This window comes from Odontesthes bonariensis, chromosome 2 (assembly GCF_027942865.1).
Source record: "Odontesthes bonariensis isolate fOdoBon6 chromosome 2, fOdoBon6.hap1, whole genome shotgun sequence".
Classification (NCBI taxonomy): Eukaryota; Metazoa; Chordata; class Actinopteri; order Atheriniformes; family Atherinopsidae; genus Odontesthes; species Odontesthes bonariensis.
Genome location: NC_134507.1, coordinates 9,546,581 through 9,563,803, shown reverse-complemented (window position 1 = coordinate 9,563,803; position 17,223 = coordinate 9,546,581). Strand labels below are relative to the sequence as shown.

The 17,223-nt window shown below is 42.7% G+C and overlaps 1 protein-coding gene across 5 annotated transcripts in view; it reads right to left on the bottom strand.

The window, feature by feature from the left end:
* Window positions 1-9,840: 9,840 nt before the first annotated feature.
* The window catches only part of LOC142390629 (signal-induced proliferation-associated 1-like protein 2), a 76,355-nt gene continuing 68,972 nt past the window's right edge, over window positions 9,841-17,223 (bottom strand). For 4 of the 5 annotated variants that reach the window (XM_075476219.1, XM_075476254.1, XM_075476237.1 and 1 more), the window contains 5 exons: window positions 15,937-16,156; window positions 14,369-14,500; window positions 12,171-12,288; window positions 10,962-11,040; window positions 9,841-10,533 (listed from right to left, as the gene is read on the bottom strand). In XM_075476219.1, the coding sequence (XP_075332334.1) occupies window positions 10,387-10,533; window positions 10,962-11,040; window positions 12,171-12,288; window positions 14,369-14,500; window positions 15,937-16,156 (696 nt within the window). In that variant the 3' untranslated portion in view covers window positions 9,841-10,386. The remainder of the gene's footprint in view (window positions 10,534-10,961; window positions 11,041-12,170; window positions 12,289-14,368; window positions 14,501-15,936; window positions 16,157-17,223) is intronic. The other variant, XM_075476245.1, reaches the window with a different exon arrangement.

Below are 17,223 nucleotides of genomic sequence, written 5' to 3'. Positions count from 1 at the left end.
GTTCTTTTTTTTTGTCCCTCGCTGCTGGATGTAATGTTTGCATACATTCAAAAGATGGAAACTGTACCTTTTAACTCGTTTTTATAGTCTCCTAGTTGGCGTTTTGGAATTAGACCAGCAGAACTGTGAGGCCCACCTGCACCGCGCATGCACCGCCGTCGCGAATGCTATAATGACCAGCAACATGGAACACTGTTTGGTGGAGAGAGATGACACTTTGGCTGAGCTGTCTCAAGCAAATTTGCTTCTGAAATTTTTATGTTGTTTAGAATGGAGAATATTTGCCCCTCTGGTGTCCCTGGCCTGAGCAGCTGCTAGTTTAGCTCCCCCAACAGAATTCTTCCCCTATTCTCCAAACTGACTCAACTGTCTACAAATTGTTTATGGGATTGTATGAATATAAGCAATATTCACACATTTTTGAAAAATTCAAAGTCTTGATTGGAGAAACCAAAAAAAAATAAAAGAAAAAGAAAAATCTTGCATAGAGACATTTTATAAAGGGATTTACACTATGGAACAAAAGAGGATTGCTAAGACAGAAATACAGTGGCTGGATGAGTATTGTAGTTTTGCATTCTTTTTTTTTATATCATACATTGAACAGAGGGTATGCTGACCATCGGTCAACAGTTGCATGGCACCAGGGGAACACAGACGCATACGTTGTATATGAGTAAATAACACACAACAGCACATCTGATGATTGGAGCAGCTTGTTTTCTTCAAATTAAAGGTCGTCCTTCTTGACATCACTTTGTCATGCCAAGGCTTTCACTGTCATTATGTTGTATATCATTAACTGCATTAGCAATCAATGCCAAATAATAGCTTGGGTCAGAGTGCCAGGCTCAACATGTGACTCCCTGATGTGAGCTTTGAACGGGATAATTCCTCACACTTTACCTTATTGTGCAGATTTATGGCCTTAAGCGAATTAAATACAAAAGCTGTCTGGCATCGTTGCTTCATCCATATCTATTATATAATAAAGGGATTAGTTAGGAGCTTAGTATTAAATATACCTTAAGAGAATATATGTGTAATAGCTCAGCAGTTACACAGGATGTGCAAAGACAGCCTATCAGTTCTGATTACAAACTTAAGTGAATGGGAGTCGTATCAAACAGACTATGACTGCATGTCATTTTCAAGGCAAATTTTAGTTGAGTAATCCATCTCAAACGGATCCCTCATTACAATTTCAGTATGCTAGTGGAGGTTTGTTCCCGCATCATAAACCGAGCTTTCACTGGCAGTGGAGGAAGTGAACATTAATTTGTACTTACTGAACCGGTTAATGAACTATTCAGGAAAATACCAAACATCCAGTGTTTTGCTGCATTGCTCCCAGTGAGTATAAAGTCCTGATATTAAGTAGACTAATTAAAAATCACAAATCAAAATCTTTATAGAGGTTTTTTTATTATTTTAAACGTCAGATTCTGGCATGCAAAGCAGGAGACTCGTCCTTGATCAGCCTCACCGTAAAACTGTGAGATAACAGAAGAATGGGGTTTAGTGTTGATTTCATTTTTGATTTTATGGATGGCAGTGCCTCTTTTTAGCTGCAATGATGTATTGCATTGGTCCACACTGAAATATTTCAACACACATTATTGCTTTGATTTGACGAAGACTTAATTTTCATTATCCCCTAAGGAGAAAAAAAACAACAGGTTGTTGCAATTGCCTGGATTTTTCCAGTGTCATTGGGTCAAAATACAAGCATGCCTTTGCTACAGTGACAGCCAATTGGGGGGGGGTATCTGTCCATACAAGAGCCTTTGAGCCCCATTATCACAACTGTTATGATCAGGACCTTCCACAAATAAACAAAAGCTGGCACTCTAAACAGATACGGCATGTGGCCGGAAGGTGTGCGTGAAGAGGCTCTGACAAGTGACAAAGAAAACCAAGGTGCATAAATAGTGGAAGGGGTGATTACATGAGTGGATGCAGGTGAGTTAATAAGAAACAGAAGGCAGGTGGTAACATGGCAATCTGAGATCTGAGACAGGAACAGGATTTCTGAGGACAACTTTGTAAATAACAGGCAATGTAGACAAAATAATAGCCAAAAATTGGACCAAAGTTCCATAAACCAAACCCCATCAAAACAAAACAAAGTTACAAAGTACATTTACAGCACACATCCATTTTCTGTAACCCCCCTCTCCTCCTCCGCAGTGTTGCGGAGGAGCTGAGCTCACACTCATCCCAGTGATTATTTTACAGCCATCAGTTAACCTAACATATGTGTTTTGGACTTTGGGAGGAGGTATCCTTTGAAATCCCAAGCAGCCACAGAGAGAACATGCAAACTCCGCACAGAAAGGCTTCGGCCAAGATTCGAACTGGGAACATTTTTGCTGTGAGGTGACGGTGCTAATAGCCTGAATATGATAAGGGTTAAACTTTAGAAGAAAAATATTTCAGTTAAGTTAAAGGCCATATGATAGAAGTCCTTTTAAGCAGAGATTTAAAAGTAGCTACTGAGCTTGCCTGTCTGAAAGCTCCAGCAACAGCTGAGGGGCCCCAAAAGGCTCAGTAACCTTTAGTGAAACTTGGGAGTATTAAAACAGCAAGCAGAGGATTTTAAGCAGCGATCGGGCTCTGAGGGAGTTAATAGTTTGGAGAAATAGGAAGGAGCCAGACCATCCAAAGCTCTGAAAAAACAAACTGTAAAATCGATTGTACTGAAGAGCAGCTATGTGAGCAAATCTCAGGAAACCTACTGTCACAGCTTCAGCTGTTTTTGATAAGAAACAGCTTCAGTAGCCAAACTTAAACACGTTTAATACCGTATTGAAAACTCCAAAGTCTTCACTCGCTAAATATATTATTAGTTTGGTTAGACACGAATGTAAACTGCAACGTTACTCGTAAGCCAGTCACGAGATGGTCATTTTTGGTTTATTCTTAGTTAATTGCAAAATACCTGCAAAGCTACATTTTCATTTTCTTAAATTCAGTTTTCATGCTGAATAGAAATAGTTAATACTAAACCTGCTATCAGGCTGTTCTTTTGTTAATCAGGCTTAATTTTTATCACATTAACAAGCAGATCTTCTGATATTTAGGTCAAAGCGCTGCTGTGTCGGTGTTTGCATGGCTGTGTGTTTCAGGCCTGTTTGCATGAATTGTCTTAACTATAGAAATAAAGGCTTACAGCAACCTATTGACCTATTGTGACATTTACTTACTTCTCACATCTGTTCCACATTGTTAAAGTATAGACATCTGTTTTTGTAACATCCTACATACAGTATGGAGACTCGAGGATGGAAAAAAACTGGAGGTAGATTGTGGGGCAGCCAAGGAGAGTGAAGTGTATGAATTGAATCCTTCCTGAGGCTTGACCCATATTGATTCCAGTAAATTAGATCTTTGGGGCTTAAATAAATGCAAAATATTATTGGAAAATGGCTCCAGTTAGTTGTCCACTCATTAGAACAGGCGAGAGGCAGGCTTTTATCGGTCCCCGCCTGCAGTCGATGACAGGTCAGTTCTTAGCTGCGCTTGGATGCAGTTCGTTTTATTTTACCGAGCAATGTGTGTTAGCCCCGTTTATGATGAATGCATTCTGGCACCGCTCATTCGTGAGATCAAAGCACTCAATGAGGAAGTCTCAAACACATTTTGCATTTGACCTTCAGTGTGTCTGTACGTCCTCCTTACACACAGAGGATCGATTGCCTCTCCAGTTAAGCTTTTACTGCTGATGATGGGTCACCGGGGGTTGTTAGCTATTCAGAACTACACACCCCATGCCTACGCCTACCATTCACCCTCCACACATCAATATTCCCATGATCCTCTGAGACAACCCCTCTACTCAGCCGAACGGGCCTGGCTAGACTAATGAAACTTTGCATAATCGATATCTTGAATTAAGAAAAAAAACCCTCACAGCAGAGATTACGATCTAACCACCGCCCGCTTCCCCACACGTTGACCACCTTCTTTCAGCAGCAGCTCTTTGTGCTGGAAGCAGCCGATTGAGAATCAATAGCAGAGCTCGCTGTTGCCGCAGGTCTGAAAGGACAGCAGACAAGGACATCTTGGCAAATGAAGATAATTCAGCAGCCCCGTCTTATCTATTTGTTCCTGTCTCTTTATCTAATTTGCCAGTGAAACAGCTCAAGCAGACAAGGCACAGGCCTTCCTTCTACTCTCACACCTACGGCACATGAGGTTTGCTCAGGTTTTGTCTCTGCTTGATGTGAGATTTGAAGCTAGTCAGCCTGCAGTGACCTTTCGGGAAAGTAATTTTTTTTGTCCCATTTTCTGATTTCAATTGAGACCAGGCAGGCAAAAAAGGCTTATAAGATGTCGCCCCTCACTATGTTCAGCTAAGGAGGAGGGGGTGGGTGGGTCACCTGTGACTTGACTGACAGATAGAGGCAGCCCGTGGGGACGTAGGAGGCAGATGGGAGAGAGAGATGACTCTTTGCTGGTTTGGAGGATCTTTGCTTTTTCCCCCCCTCCCCTCCCCTCCCCTCCCCTCTACTTTCCTTTCTTTTGTGTTGTGTGTGAGCTGCAGCTCCCCAGTGAGTGAGAGGGAATTTCAAAGAGGTGAGATGAGCCGCACAGATAAACAGTCCAGGTGAGAGAGCTAATCCTGCCGTTTCGCCTCGCAGGCACACAACACAGTTGAGACTTGGTAACTGCCTGGCAAGACCAAAGGCGAGCCTTTTTAGTTTTCCTTCTTTTTTTCATCAACCGCAATGTTTAACGCCTGAGAGGTGGTCAATACTGTGTTCATGCAACTTTCTGGAAAAAGAGATAAAAACTGCATCAAGATATTGAGCCAAGGATTACACACCTACAGTTCTATGAATAATGCATAGGAGGAAATATATGAATAATTCCCTGCACTGTCAGAGTTTTTACATTTCCATGCCAGAAACACTAAATCGAATCAATTGTTTGTGAGGAAGATGATAGCTGAGGCTGATACTGATATTTAATACCGGACATTCAGAAACCACAGGCTGGTCTGTATACCCAGTCAATAAAACTCGCCTCTCCCCCCTGTGCAGTGCCAGCTGTGCTTAAGGCTCGCTGAACTCCGTTCTGAGGAACATGATTCCAACGAGGGTGGAGCTCACAGCAGGGGAGCATCTGCTGTGGGACTGTGGAAGCTGGACAACTGCGTTCCAGTCACATGCTATTATGAGTGACGAGCAACAAATCCATGTAGCGGAGGAAGACCGTCACTCCAGAACAGAGGAGAAATGCCAGCTTTTTTTTCCCTTTAACCGCTGACACCGTCAAATATTTCAGATCAATATGGTTTGTGTAACTGGGGGCTCTTACCATCTGGTTCAATGATTTTGTCAACCGATTGGGTTTGGTCTAACTTTACTGCTTGTCAGCATATTTTGCAGGGCTAATGAAATTCCAGCTTGTCACCGTATTATTGGATAGGGCCTGCGCATCTATTACTGCAGCTTACTGCAGCGACTTCATTCTTCTTTTCCCAGCATCAGCCCAATAGTATTTCTCCAGAGCTCCCTAATGCAAAGTGACTTGGCACCCCTCTTTAGGTGCTTGTCAAAGTCCACAACACACCCTGGACTCCTCCTTCATCTGAAACAGGCAACACTTTCGCTTGGAGCCAGTGTGAGAGCCCATCTGCTGTCTTGGCGCCGCGCACATACATGTAGATTAACTACCTCATATCACTGCATGCTGCTACTGGCCAAACACAGAGCTGGCCCTCACACGCATAACACAGACACCACCGTCCAGGCTTCTTTGTGGGCTCTGTTTTTCTTGCCTTGTTGTGTGGTTCACCAGGAAAGTTTTTCTGACCCAAATATAACGATTTTTTTTTCGGTTCCAACCGTCTATGGTACATTACCGTTTGGCAACCCTTGCAGAACTTTTCTGTTTAGTTGCATTAATTTCCCCCTCAATCTTCACATGGTGATGAAAGCTTGAAACCTTATGGCAATGTTTACAATGAGGGTCTCTCAAGGCTAGGAATTTCCATGTAGCCTTCATAGTCATCACTCATGAATAATAAAACTCTATTCAACATAATTGTGCTGGTTCAACACTTGAACCTGTCCACTTCTCTATAATGTTCTAGGAATGCATCCAAGAGCCTAGGGAACATTGTCTTAAAGGTGCGATGCACCTCTGAGAAAAACTCTAATTTTTAGTTCAACGAATACTCAGGAAACATTCACCTAAAGTTTAACGCAGATGTCCTTTTATTGTTAGTGGGTAATTTTTGTCATTTCAACCTTAAAGAGAGCTACAGGCTGACGTTAGTTAAATATTCCGTGCTTCATGTCTTTTTTTCCCCTCTTCTTGAAACTCTCGTCACAGCAGTGGTGCAAAAAGGAAAACAATTCAAACACCTAAACAGCAACGGGCTCCAACTCCATCACAGGTGAACTCATTGGAGAAAAACACCAAATTTATAAGAAAAAATAATAAGAAAAAAAAAAGACACAACAGCAGCTCTACCCACAATGCATTGCAGTCCCCCGAGCCCCGAGAGAGCAGGACAGATTGGACCACACTTCAGCAGCTGGGTTGGAGGTTTATGCAGGAAGTAGCAAACAAATTTAATTGTTTTTCTCTCCACCCAAAAAGGCTTATGATTAATTATTCAGCAAGTCTTTTGCTGTCCCTGCAGTGAAAGCAACATCTGTCATTTATTTAAAGCCCATCAGCTCACAGGGAAACAAGTCCTGAACACATTATGGTTTCATGTTTCAATTGGAAAGTCTCAGCACACCTGCTGTTTACAAAACGGTGGATAAAAAAAAAAAGTCTGATGGAAAACGTTGTTTTCCTCGATCTCTCCTGCATGAAGTAAAATGCGCCGTCCAAAATTATCTCTATGCGTGGAGAGCAGGCACCGGTGCTGCAAACGTCCCAGCAGGAGTTTTCCTTCATGGTGCTGTTGCTGGGCTGTGAGGGAGGAGGAGCGAGGCAAAAATCAAATTTCATCCTCACAAGACTTCAGAGGAGCAAAGGAGATCAAGTCAAAGCTGTGAGATAACCCAATAAAACAAACCTCATTCCCAAAAAGTTGGGATGCTTTGCAAAATGTGGAAATAAAAACGGATGTGCTGTATCTTGTTTCTGACATTAAACTCAAGAGGAGCTGATAGTTTTCATGAACTAATTTAAATGTTGCACGTTCAACGTTTGATATGTTTGCATTTTGAATAAAATATTGAAATTACTGAAACATTTTTTACACTGTGAATGTACACTCACTGGCCACTTTATTAGATACACCTGTTCAAATAGCTAATCAGCCAATCACATGGCTGCAACTCAATGCTTTTAGGCATGTAGAGGTGGTCAAGACAACCTGCTTAAGTTCAAACCTAGCATCAGAATGGAGAAGAAAGGGGATTTAAGTGACTTTGAATGTGACATGGTTGTTGGTCTGAGTGTTTCAGAAACTGCTCATCTGCTGGGATTTTCCCACACGACCATCTCTAGGATTTACAGAAAATGGTCCGAAAAAGAGAAAATATCCAGTTGTGTGGACGAAAATGCCTTGTTGATGCGAGAGGTCAGAGGAGAATGGGCAGACTGGTTCGAGATGATAGGAAGGCAACAGTAACTGAAATAACCACTCTTACAACCAAGGAATGCAGAATACCATCTCTGAACGCACAACACGTCGAACCTTGAAGAAGATGGGCTACAGCAGCAGAGGACCGCACCGGGTGCCACTCCTGTCAGCTAAGAACAGGAAACTGAGACTACAATTCGCACAGGCTCACCAAAATTGGACAATAGAAGATTGGAAAAACGTTGCCTGGTCTGACGAGTCTCGATTCAAGCTGCGACGTTCAGATGGTAGGGTCAGAGTTTGGCGTAAACAACATGAAAGCATGGATCCATCCTGCCGTGTATCAACGGTTCAGGCTGGTGATGGTGGTGGAATGGTGTGGGGGATATTGTCCCAAAGGACACTTTGGGCCCCTTAGTACCAATTTAGCATATCTTAAATGCCGCAGCCTACCCGAGTATTGATGCTGACAATGTCCGTCCCTTTATGACCACAGTAGACCCATCATCTGATGGCTACTTCCAGCAGGATGATGCACCATGTCACAAAGCTCATATCATCTCAAACTGGTTTCTTGAACATGACAATGAGTTCACTGTACTCCAATGGCCTCCACCGTCACCAGGTCTCAATCCAATAGAACACCTTTGGGATGTGGTGGAACGGGACATTTGCATCAAAGATGTGCAGCCGACAACTTTGCTGCAACTGCGTGATGCTATCATGTCAATATGGAGCATAAAATGTCTGAGGAATGTTTCCAACACCTTGCTGAAAGTATGCCACAAAGAATGAAGGCAGTTCTGAAGGCAAAAGGGGGTCCAACCTTTTACTAGCAAGGTGTACCTAATAAAGTGGCCGGTGAGTGTATATTTCTCAAACAGGGTTTACTTTAATTCCCGAAAACCTTTTTTTAAGCAGAATTCTGAGTATCAATTGTAAAAAAAAAAAAACTGGAAAAACTGCTGCTTCAAGAGTATTATTTCACTTTTAACTGGGTGCAATATTTCTTTCGGTCATTTCACACATACAATGGATGTTTGTGCAATGACTTCTTGTGTTAAGCATTTTCACCAAACTAGTCCCCAAATCAATACAAATGGACAATCTAACAAGCAATTGGCAGAAGAGATATTTCAAAAAGGACAAAAAGCACTTATTTTTACAACTACATTTATTTAAAAAAAAAAAAAGGAAAGAAAAGAAAAAAAAAGAAAAGAAAAAAAAGCGACCAACGTCCCACCGGTGATGAGACGGTTAATGGAGAGACATCTTCAAAAGCATACAAACCAGCAAACTGTTAATCTAGCAGCATCCAAATGTTGGAATCTCCAAAATCATCATTTACATATTTAAATATATAGTTTCACTTTGTTTTTGTTTTGTTTGTTTGTTTGTTTGTTTCTTTGTTTCTTTGCCCTGGCAAGCTACACACTTTACAACATACACAGAGCTTTATCTCTCCTTAGTGCAGAAAAACAAATACCCTTAATAAAATAAACAACTTTAGGTTAAATAAGCTTAAATAATAGTGTTAAATACAAGACACTTCTGTGGCAGTTATGTACAGAAATAAACACATTTGGCATTGTAAGTGTGGTTCACTGGCTCTTGCTCTAATGCTCTAGAAACCACTGCATAAGAACTCATTTTGCTTTGCTAATCGACACACACACGCGCACGCACACACAAGCGCATTCACACACACGATTTCATATCAGTGAGCCACAGACAAGGCATGTGTTTATAAAAGAGAACTAAAAGCAGACAAACAACCCATTTACAACCAGTTTTAGGCACAGTCTCCTCCAGCTTTATAAATACAAGTCGAATACAACTGCTTCTTAAAAGGAACTCTTCACGTTTGTGCCAACTTTTTTATTTTTTTCCCTCATTTTTTTTTTTTAGAAACACAGTTATTTTACTACCACTTGGTTATTGCTAGGACGCTGTGACAGTGAATGGAAACTATTGACAAACGTGTGTAGGGAAACGCACCTTGAAACATCAAAATTACTGCCAGTGTGACCCTACTTTACAACACGGAGGAAAGGAAAAGGTGGAAAATGTTACAAAAACCAAAATCTCAAAACGTCAAACCTTAAAACTTCTGTGACTTTGGGAACCAGTAATCCAGAGAGAAAACGGGTGTCAGATGAGCTACATTCATTCCCCCTCCCCACAAGACTGCCACATGAGGATTCCTCTTGGTGCAAGCAGACAGTAAGTACCACTTCATTATGTCCAGTACATTCCTCCCCTCCTCCCTCCCTCCCTCCCTCCCTCCCTCCCTGTGTCCGTAAAGGCCGGCACAGAAACAGCTGTGTGACAGTGTGCGCAGTATGATACAGTACAGCTGAGTATACAGTACAGTAGACTGACGTGACTTACGTAGGTAGATTAAATGTTGACTACAGCAAATGAGCTTTACATTCCACTACTGTAAGAAGATCCCGGGGACTTGGGATCCCAGGGGTTGCTTTTCTCAACTCCTCTCCAGCCCTGGAGATGAGGAGGTTTCCCAAAAGCCTTGTTTGCCAGGATGAAGAGACCGTTAACATCCGAAGCAGCCCTACACTTTCAGACAAACCCAAAACAAAAGGTCCAGATCAGGTTTTCAAGTCTCTCACACAAGGTTGCTTAGCAGTCTCCTTAAAATGTTTTTTTTTTTTTTTTTTTAAAGGTCTTGATTACTCTTGGAGATGGTAATGGTTTGTTTTTATAGTTTATGTATTTGTGGATCATCTGGGAGGCTTAAGTGGGAGTTGAGTGGGTGCCCAGGAGGGGTGAGAACCTTCTTCTTTAGTCTTCCTCTGCTTTTGCAGCTCTTCCCTTCAGGGTTTCTTGTCAATGGTATGAAAGAACCACTCTGTGAACTTCCTGAGCTGAGCTGCTGCTGTCTGGCTCTCCTCCTGCAGTCGCATGTTGTCCTGTCTCAGGTGTTGCACCTCCTCCTGTAACATTGCCTTATCCTCTTTCTCCTGAACACAAAAGAACACACACACACAACCAAAACGGGGACATGAGTAAAAAAAGAAATAAATGGATACAGAAGAAGCTGATAAAAGCCCCGCTATTACAAGAACATCCGTCTTTTGACAGCGTGGCGTAAATGGGAGGCGCTAAAGTGGCAAAGCAGCCTTTCCTCTGTTTCGCTAAAAGTGTATTTCCTCTCCTGCCCGTTTTGAGCACATTAGTGGAGGTGGGGAAGCACTGAGCTGGGACACAATAAGGAAGGGGAGCAGGATATCGAATTAAGTGGATGAGTTTGTGTTACGCAGACCCCAGGGCACCCATTACTCATTGTCAGGCTGTGTGACACAGGCATGCACTGTTTGCTAGTGTGAAAAAGGAAAGCACAGAGGTGCCAAAAACATAATTGAGAAATTAGTGATATATGTGAACTTGCCTGTCTGAGGTCGTGCTGCAGCTGCCTGAGGATCACCTCCAGCTGGTTGACTTTGCCAGTGAGTGTAGATGGGGCGCTACTGTTGGTTAACACAAAAAAGAATGTTGGTAAGGTTAAGGCAAAAGATCAAGACTTGTTCATGACAAAGATTTAAACAAATACAGTTCTTTTACTGCAATTTTCCTAAACAATGACGGAGCCACGGATATTATTCTGCATTTGACATTTAGACCGCCGATGGTTCAAAGGGAACAAACTGCAATCAGGTGCTAGATCGCACGCAGATATTTGTGTTCCCTTTTAAGTAGAACATGTGGCATAAAGCGTGGCATAATCTTTTTACATTCATCCATCAGTAAGCAGAAAATTACTCCAGCATCCGCATTTGCTTGGCCAGAAACAGCTGGTGGTTGTTTACCAAACTTGATCCCGTCCACTTCAGTTTGTAGATGTTAGCTTAACCAACTTGCACGCTAACTAAATGTTTAGTGATCTAGGTCTGAAAACAGCTGACAGCGCATTTGCAAAATGTGAGCACAGCATCTTATTTCGCTTGTTAATCACACAATTCGGTGCAAATGTAAGGGAATTCCGTACAGCATATATATATATGTATATATATATATATATATATATTTCTTCCCCCTTGTCCTGTCCTGTATTATGGCAGCAGAATTGTAATCTGAATACTGTTTATGCCAAACACATTTGCTTTGCCAAGGGAAGCTTTATGAATGTAAAGCATTATGCATATTAATTTCACCCTGTTTTGCTTTTGAGAAGTTTTTTTTTTTTTGCTTTAGACTGAAAGCCAACTGTTCAGGTTTAGGATCAGCTTATTCATGTTTTAGCCTTGCTGAATGCAACATATTTGGCTAATAATATTCCTTCTGACTTAATGATATGAGGGCAGATAAGCATATTATTTCAGAAATTAATTTAATTTAACCTTTTGCTTTGCCTAAAACAAATTTTAAAAATGCAAAATCCCAATCTTTCAATCTTGAGTTATTATTTTGAGTTCTTATGAGTTTCATGCATACTACTTCATCATGAAGCGAGGCCCAAAGCTTGACAAGCCTGCTGTGCCTCGAATGATTGCTAGCTAAGACTGGACAGTTCACAGTTTTAGAAGCAGGGGGCTTTAGCCAACAATAAATCTTCATTTTCAGCAGTAGTTTTGGTGCTTGTGTTGCAAGTGAAGCCTACTCTGCTTCCAGCGCTGCTCCCTCCGCCTCCGCCACCCGCCTGGTCAGCTCTCTGGAGATCTGCAGAGCCTCGGCCCGCTGCATGTCCGTCATCGTGCAGAAAGACGCCACACGTTGGTCTGAAGACAGAACAGGTTACGCAACAGGTCACAATCTGCCTTTGACATGATTTTGTCGACGTGGAGCCGAACAACAGAGTCGCATGTATGGGTTTCCGACAGGATGGGCGCTTCATCTACGGTTTATGAATGGATGGCTTTGGTGTATGTGTTGTTGCAAAGCGATGTGAGATCTATAAAAATACAAAGAGGAACAAGGAGGTAACAGGACATCTCTTGACAATTATAAATATAACCGGTCCCTTGGGTGTTCCTCCAGAGCCCTCACCCCTCTGAGTTTCCTCTGACAGCTGTTGGCTCATAAATGGGCTGGATCCCATCGAGCTGTAAGACACCAGTCATGCTTGTTTTACCATATCAGGCCCTTAAGCTTTGTCAAAGCCGCGTGGAAAAACCAAATTTGGCATGTTACGCTTTGGGACTGCTCAGTTTTAAGGCGTAATGCTCTTTTCTTTACAAACCATTCCTTCCCAAACCCTTGGTCTGAAACTAAAGATAGGAGGATCTGCATATTCATAGAAAAGATTAAGCAAGCCCTTCCATTAATTTAGCCCCCAAATGAAAGCTAATCCACTCCAAGACAAAAGCTAGTTGAGCCCAGAGCTGGCTGTTCAGGCGAAGAAGGAAAGGGAGCGCAGGCCTTCATTTACATATGAATAAACATCTTCCTCACATTTGATGGCTGCATCAGACAGATTAGAGACTTCTAAGAAGGCAAAGATGGGCACAGAAAAGCAGCTTGTCATTTTTGCATGACCTGATGTCCAGATTTAGTGGACAAAGTGAAAAAAAATATGACTGTGAGGAGAACATCATGAGGCAACATGGCGTTCATTTCAGAGAAATGTATGGAACTGTATGAGAACATTAAGAGATTGCACTAAAAGCCTTTTGTTGCTGAAATGATTTTATTCCATTTGCTTTTACTTTTAGAAGCCAAGAGAGAACAGGTGTTTTTTTGTTTGTTTGTCTTTAATTATTGTCCATTTTTGTTGATGCTGCAAACCAAAAACCACAACAGAAATAAATAAGCAGTCTCTTAGGATCAAGATTATGAATGCTTTACATCTCTGCCAGCCCCCTGCTCCCACAGCTCTACACAGAGCTGGTTGAACATACATGGCACAGTGGCAGCCTGGAGCCACTTTCTGCTCGGCAACAACGCTTCAGTTTACACAGGCTACCGTGACAACTGCCTTGCTCCTGTCAGTCAGATTCTTCATCATCTCTGCTGATCCCATTCTTGCTCAAAGATGGACTCCAGGCTTTCCAGCAGGAAATGAATCAAAGAAAAAGCTCGGAATTGACAAATGAATGATCATTGGCTGTGTTGTCTGCTCAGTGGCCGAGTTCAGATAGAGTTCAAGTAGAAAAACATTGCATGGCATGTTAGCGCTTCCATGGTAGATGGGAAATGCACTGGCATGACGGTGGTGGAAAAGTTGTTTAAATTGGGTGAAAGAAAAGAAGAACAAATGATGATGTCGCTCATGAAGTGACATAGATGCACTCATAGACTGTGGAAACAGAAGACTTTCAGTATTAAGTCTAAATGAATGCTTCCTAAATCACCATGTTCCTCAAAACTCACAAATACTCATCATAGGGAGATAAAAGAAGATAAATTGACACCTTCAAGTGCACCATATTCAGACTTAATAGACAAGACAAAAGACTTAGAGAGGATCTTAAATTACCCGAAAATAACAACCCAGGTTCATAGTTAAAGGCACTGCTGTAAGAGTTCTGCCTGAGTGCTGACTTGAGTTTTATGGTGTGAAAATGGGCTCCATCTCTGTGTTGAAGATGGCTCATTTTTCAAGATAACCGTGCTTGATGGGTACCAAGAGGGGCTGAGAGCAGAGGTGCAAAAAGCAGAGGGATTCCCAAAAGTCACTTCCTCCAGCACTTAGGACACAGCGGTGGAGACACATACATACAGCTCACAACAACCTACGCATGCGCAAGCGAGTGAGCACTTATAAATTACGGACACACAAACACGTACGCGCTAAGCAGCCAGGAGGGGGGACTGGTAGGGGTTACACAAGGTGCCAGCAGCTTTAGCCAAGCTGGTTACCTTCAAAGGCTCGAGCTGCATCAACGAGGTGAGACCAGTCCAGGCCCGTGGCAGTGTCTGGGAGGGGCATGAGGCCTGGGTCGCTGAACTTGGACCTGTCCGCCAGAGAGCCGTCAGAGAACCAAAACTCACCTGCAGAGACAGGCAGGCATTCAGATCAGTGTCTGAGCCTGGCCTGAGTTTAGTTTAGGGCTAATCTTTGAGTCAGCCATTAGTGTTCAGACAGGAGGAGTTGGGGAGGAATGGAGGGGCAAAGAAGGGGAAAAGCAGGGAGTTGATTTAAACTATTCATTGCTGCTAAGAAGAATGGAACTTCGGCCGTGCACATGAAAAACACCTTGCTTCATCGAGCTAGGCTCAGTAAGGCAACTCCAACCGTGATCTGGATGCCTTTCACAAATCTTCCTAGAGGCTGCAAACAATCACACTTTCAAAAGAAAAGTTCTGCATCTTTGTGACAGCATGATATGCTCAAGTCACATTAAAGCAACTTCTCCGCAAATCACTTGTGAGGCTCAGTCTGAGGGGCGATAAATGACTTGTCTAAGTGAATGTCTTCATGTTTCAATCAATATCTCTTTCCCTTCCCTCTGTTCCTCCCACCCTTCCTCCCTCTCAGCCCTGACAGACACAGAACGCAATAAACAAGCTTCCCTTCTGCAGAGAGGCATTCAGAAAAGCATGAGTGGGGAGGCAGGGAAGAGACAGAGAGTTTGAGGTGACGCTGACATTCTCCTTTCAATTTACCAAGCTTCTTGGAGCTTGAGTGATTCACTGTTTAGCAAATTGGGCTGTTTCAGTAAAGGGAAACGAGAGAAAGCATGTGGTCTCAACTATCCTTTAAAACAATCAGGAATCCATCAGGTTGACAGCCAGGAGAGGCAAGAGAGAAAAACATCTTTCCAAAAGTCCAATTTCTATCTAACGAGAGCAGCAGGAGACAGGTGAGGTACGGTATGGAAATGAGACAGGAGGGACACAGAGGGTAGGCAGGCAGGGACTGATGAGCGAATGAAACATTATGTATGATGACAGACAATGTGACAACCCAAGTGGAAAAAACTGGCATGTTTACGTCAGAGATCTTAAAAACTTGCGGAAATGCAGGCAGGACACGTCACAATTCTCATTTACTAGTATAAATACCGAGGAAGCAGGATGAACAGTAGAGAAAGGAAGACTCGCCAACATTGACAGGTGTCTGCTTGATGCAGACAGAGTGGCAGATAGCTTGCAAATAGCATGCAGCCTCACCCGCTTCCAATTAGCCGGCTATATTGAGTATTATAGCTGGAGTGTGTTTAGTTGTGCTAATGGTATCAGTGGGGCACAAGTGGCTCTTGAAACAAGTAACTGTATCCAGGCTTTCATCTGCTGCCAGAAAAGAGGAATGTTAATCCAGCGGCTAATGACACTGTACATTTGCCTTCTATCTCAACAAGGCATTTTGACAGGACAGTTCAAAGTTATGTTTGTGATCTTAAAAGCAGTTTCGCCTCAGTGTTTACTGTCGTACAGCACATGCGGTATCTCACTGCAGGCATTTCTTTTGCACTGTCTGTACTTACTCCGGAGGTTGGATGCTCCTTGGTTGTGGATCATGCGCGGCGGCAGCGTGCTGTGGTAAGGTGGAGTGGTGCTGAACAGGATGTCGTTGGGCATCGCTTGATCTAGCATGGAGCTGCGCGAGCTGGCGTAAGACGAGGCTTTACGGTTACTACAGACGCTCTCGTCCGACAGTGTTCGGTATAGGGAGCGTCTTGGTGACAAATTGTCCACTGCTGACACCTGAGGGAGAGCAAGAGCATTATGTCAAGATTCAGTCGTAACAAAGAAAAAAAAACGATGAATGACCTTCAGGTTCTTACAAATGCCTACCAAACGCACGTCCCTATGTTTACATGAGCAGGCAGTTTGGTGGTTAAGTAGGAGAACATCAGGGAGCCGAGTCAGGAATCAATTACAGTCTCTGCTCTCAGGAAAATGTAAATGATTGAGCACAGTTGGAGCATCTGACAGAGTGGCAAAAACAGGGAACAGGGCTGATGGAGGTGGTGACAGAGGTGGTGACAGAGAGACCCCTGTGGCAACCCTGAGCTTAATGTTAGAAGCCACAGACAGCAGAGAAGAAGTGAAGGAGCAATGACACAAGCTGGCCATGAAAAACACCGCCAGACAGACAAGCTTAACACTGTTGTTTCAGGAAATCTGCCCTCCATGGCTGTGCCACTGATTCCTATTACTTGGTTTATTGATGATCAAAGGAGCATTTCAGATGATGAATCTAAAGATTCATCGTCCCCCCTTCAGATGAATATTTTCGAGGAACAGAATTTAACCGGGATCAAGGCTGTTCCAGACAGTCCTCTTCCAGCTTTTCTTTAATAGGTCAGTTTGAAAGGTTAGAGAATATTAACTTGCTCTGAAGCCCAGTCAGTAATAACTTGGAGAGAGAAGCAGACACAACCACTTAATGAATAATTTTGTAACTCACTTTGAACTGTTCCGATGTTCTTAGTTAGCTGGTACTTGCTCTAATTGTTAAAGACCGAACGAAAAGAAGTTAAAAATTATATGATTGTTGATGCAGCGGACACGCAATAAAGGTACTGATTCTCCCGCTGAAAAAGAATTATTCAGTTTTATGTTGTCGCTCATTTTGAGATTTGTAAAAAGAATTTCATGTGGATACTTTAAAGAGGAACCAAACAAAATGAAGATAATCAGGATCTGCATTCCTGGATCAGTCAATGCAGTATCGTTAATGGGATGTATGGAGAACAGGCCCCTGGGCATTCATGTCTGACTGTGACTGCGAGTCAATGCAGTGGGTCAACCTCCCCAATAGCAATAAT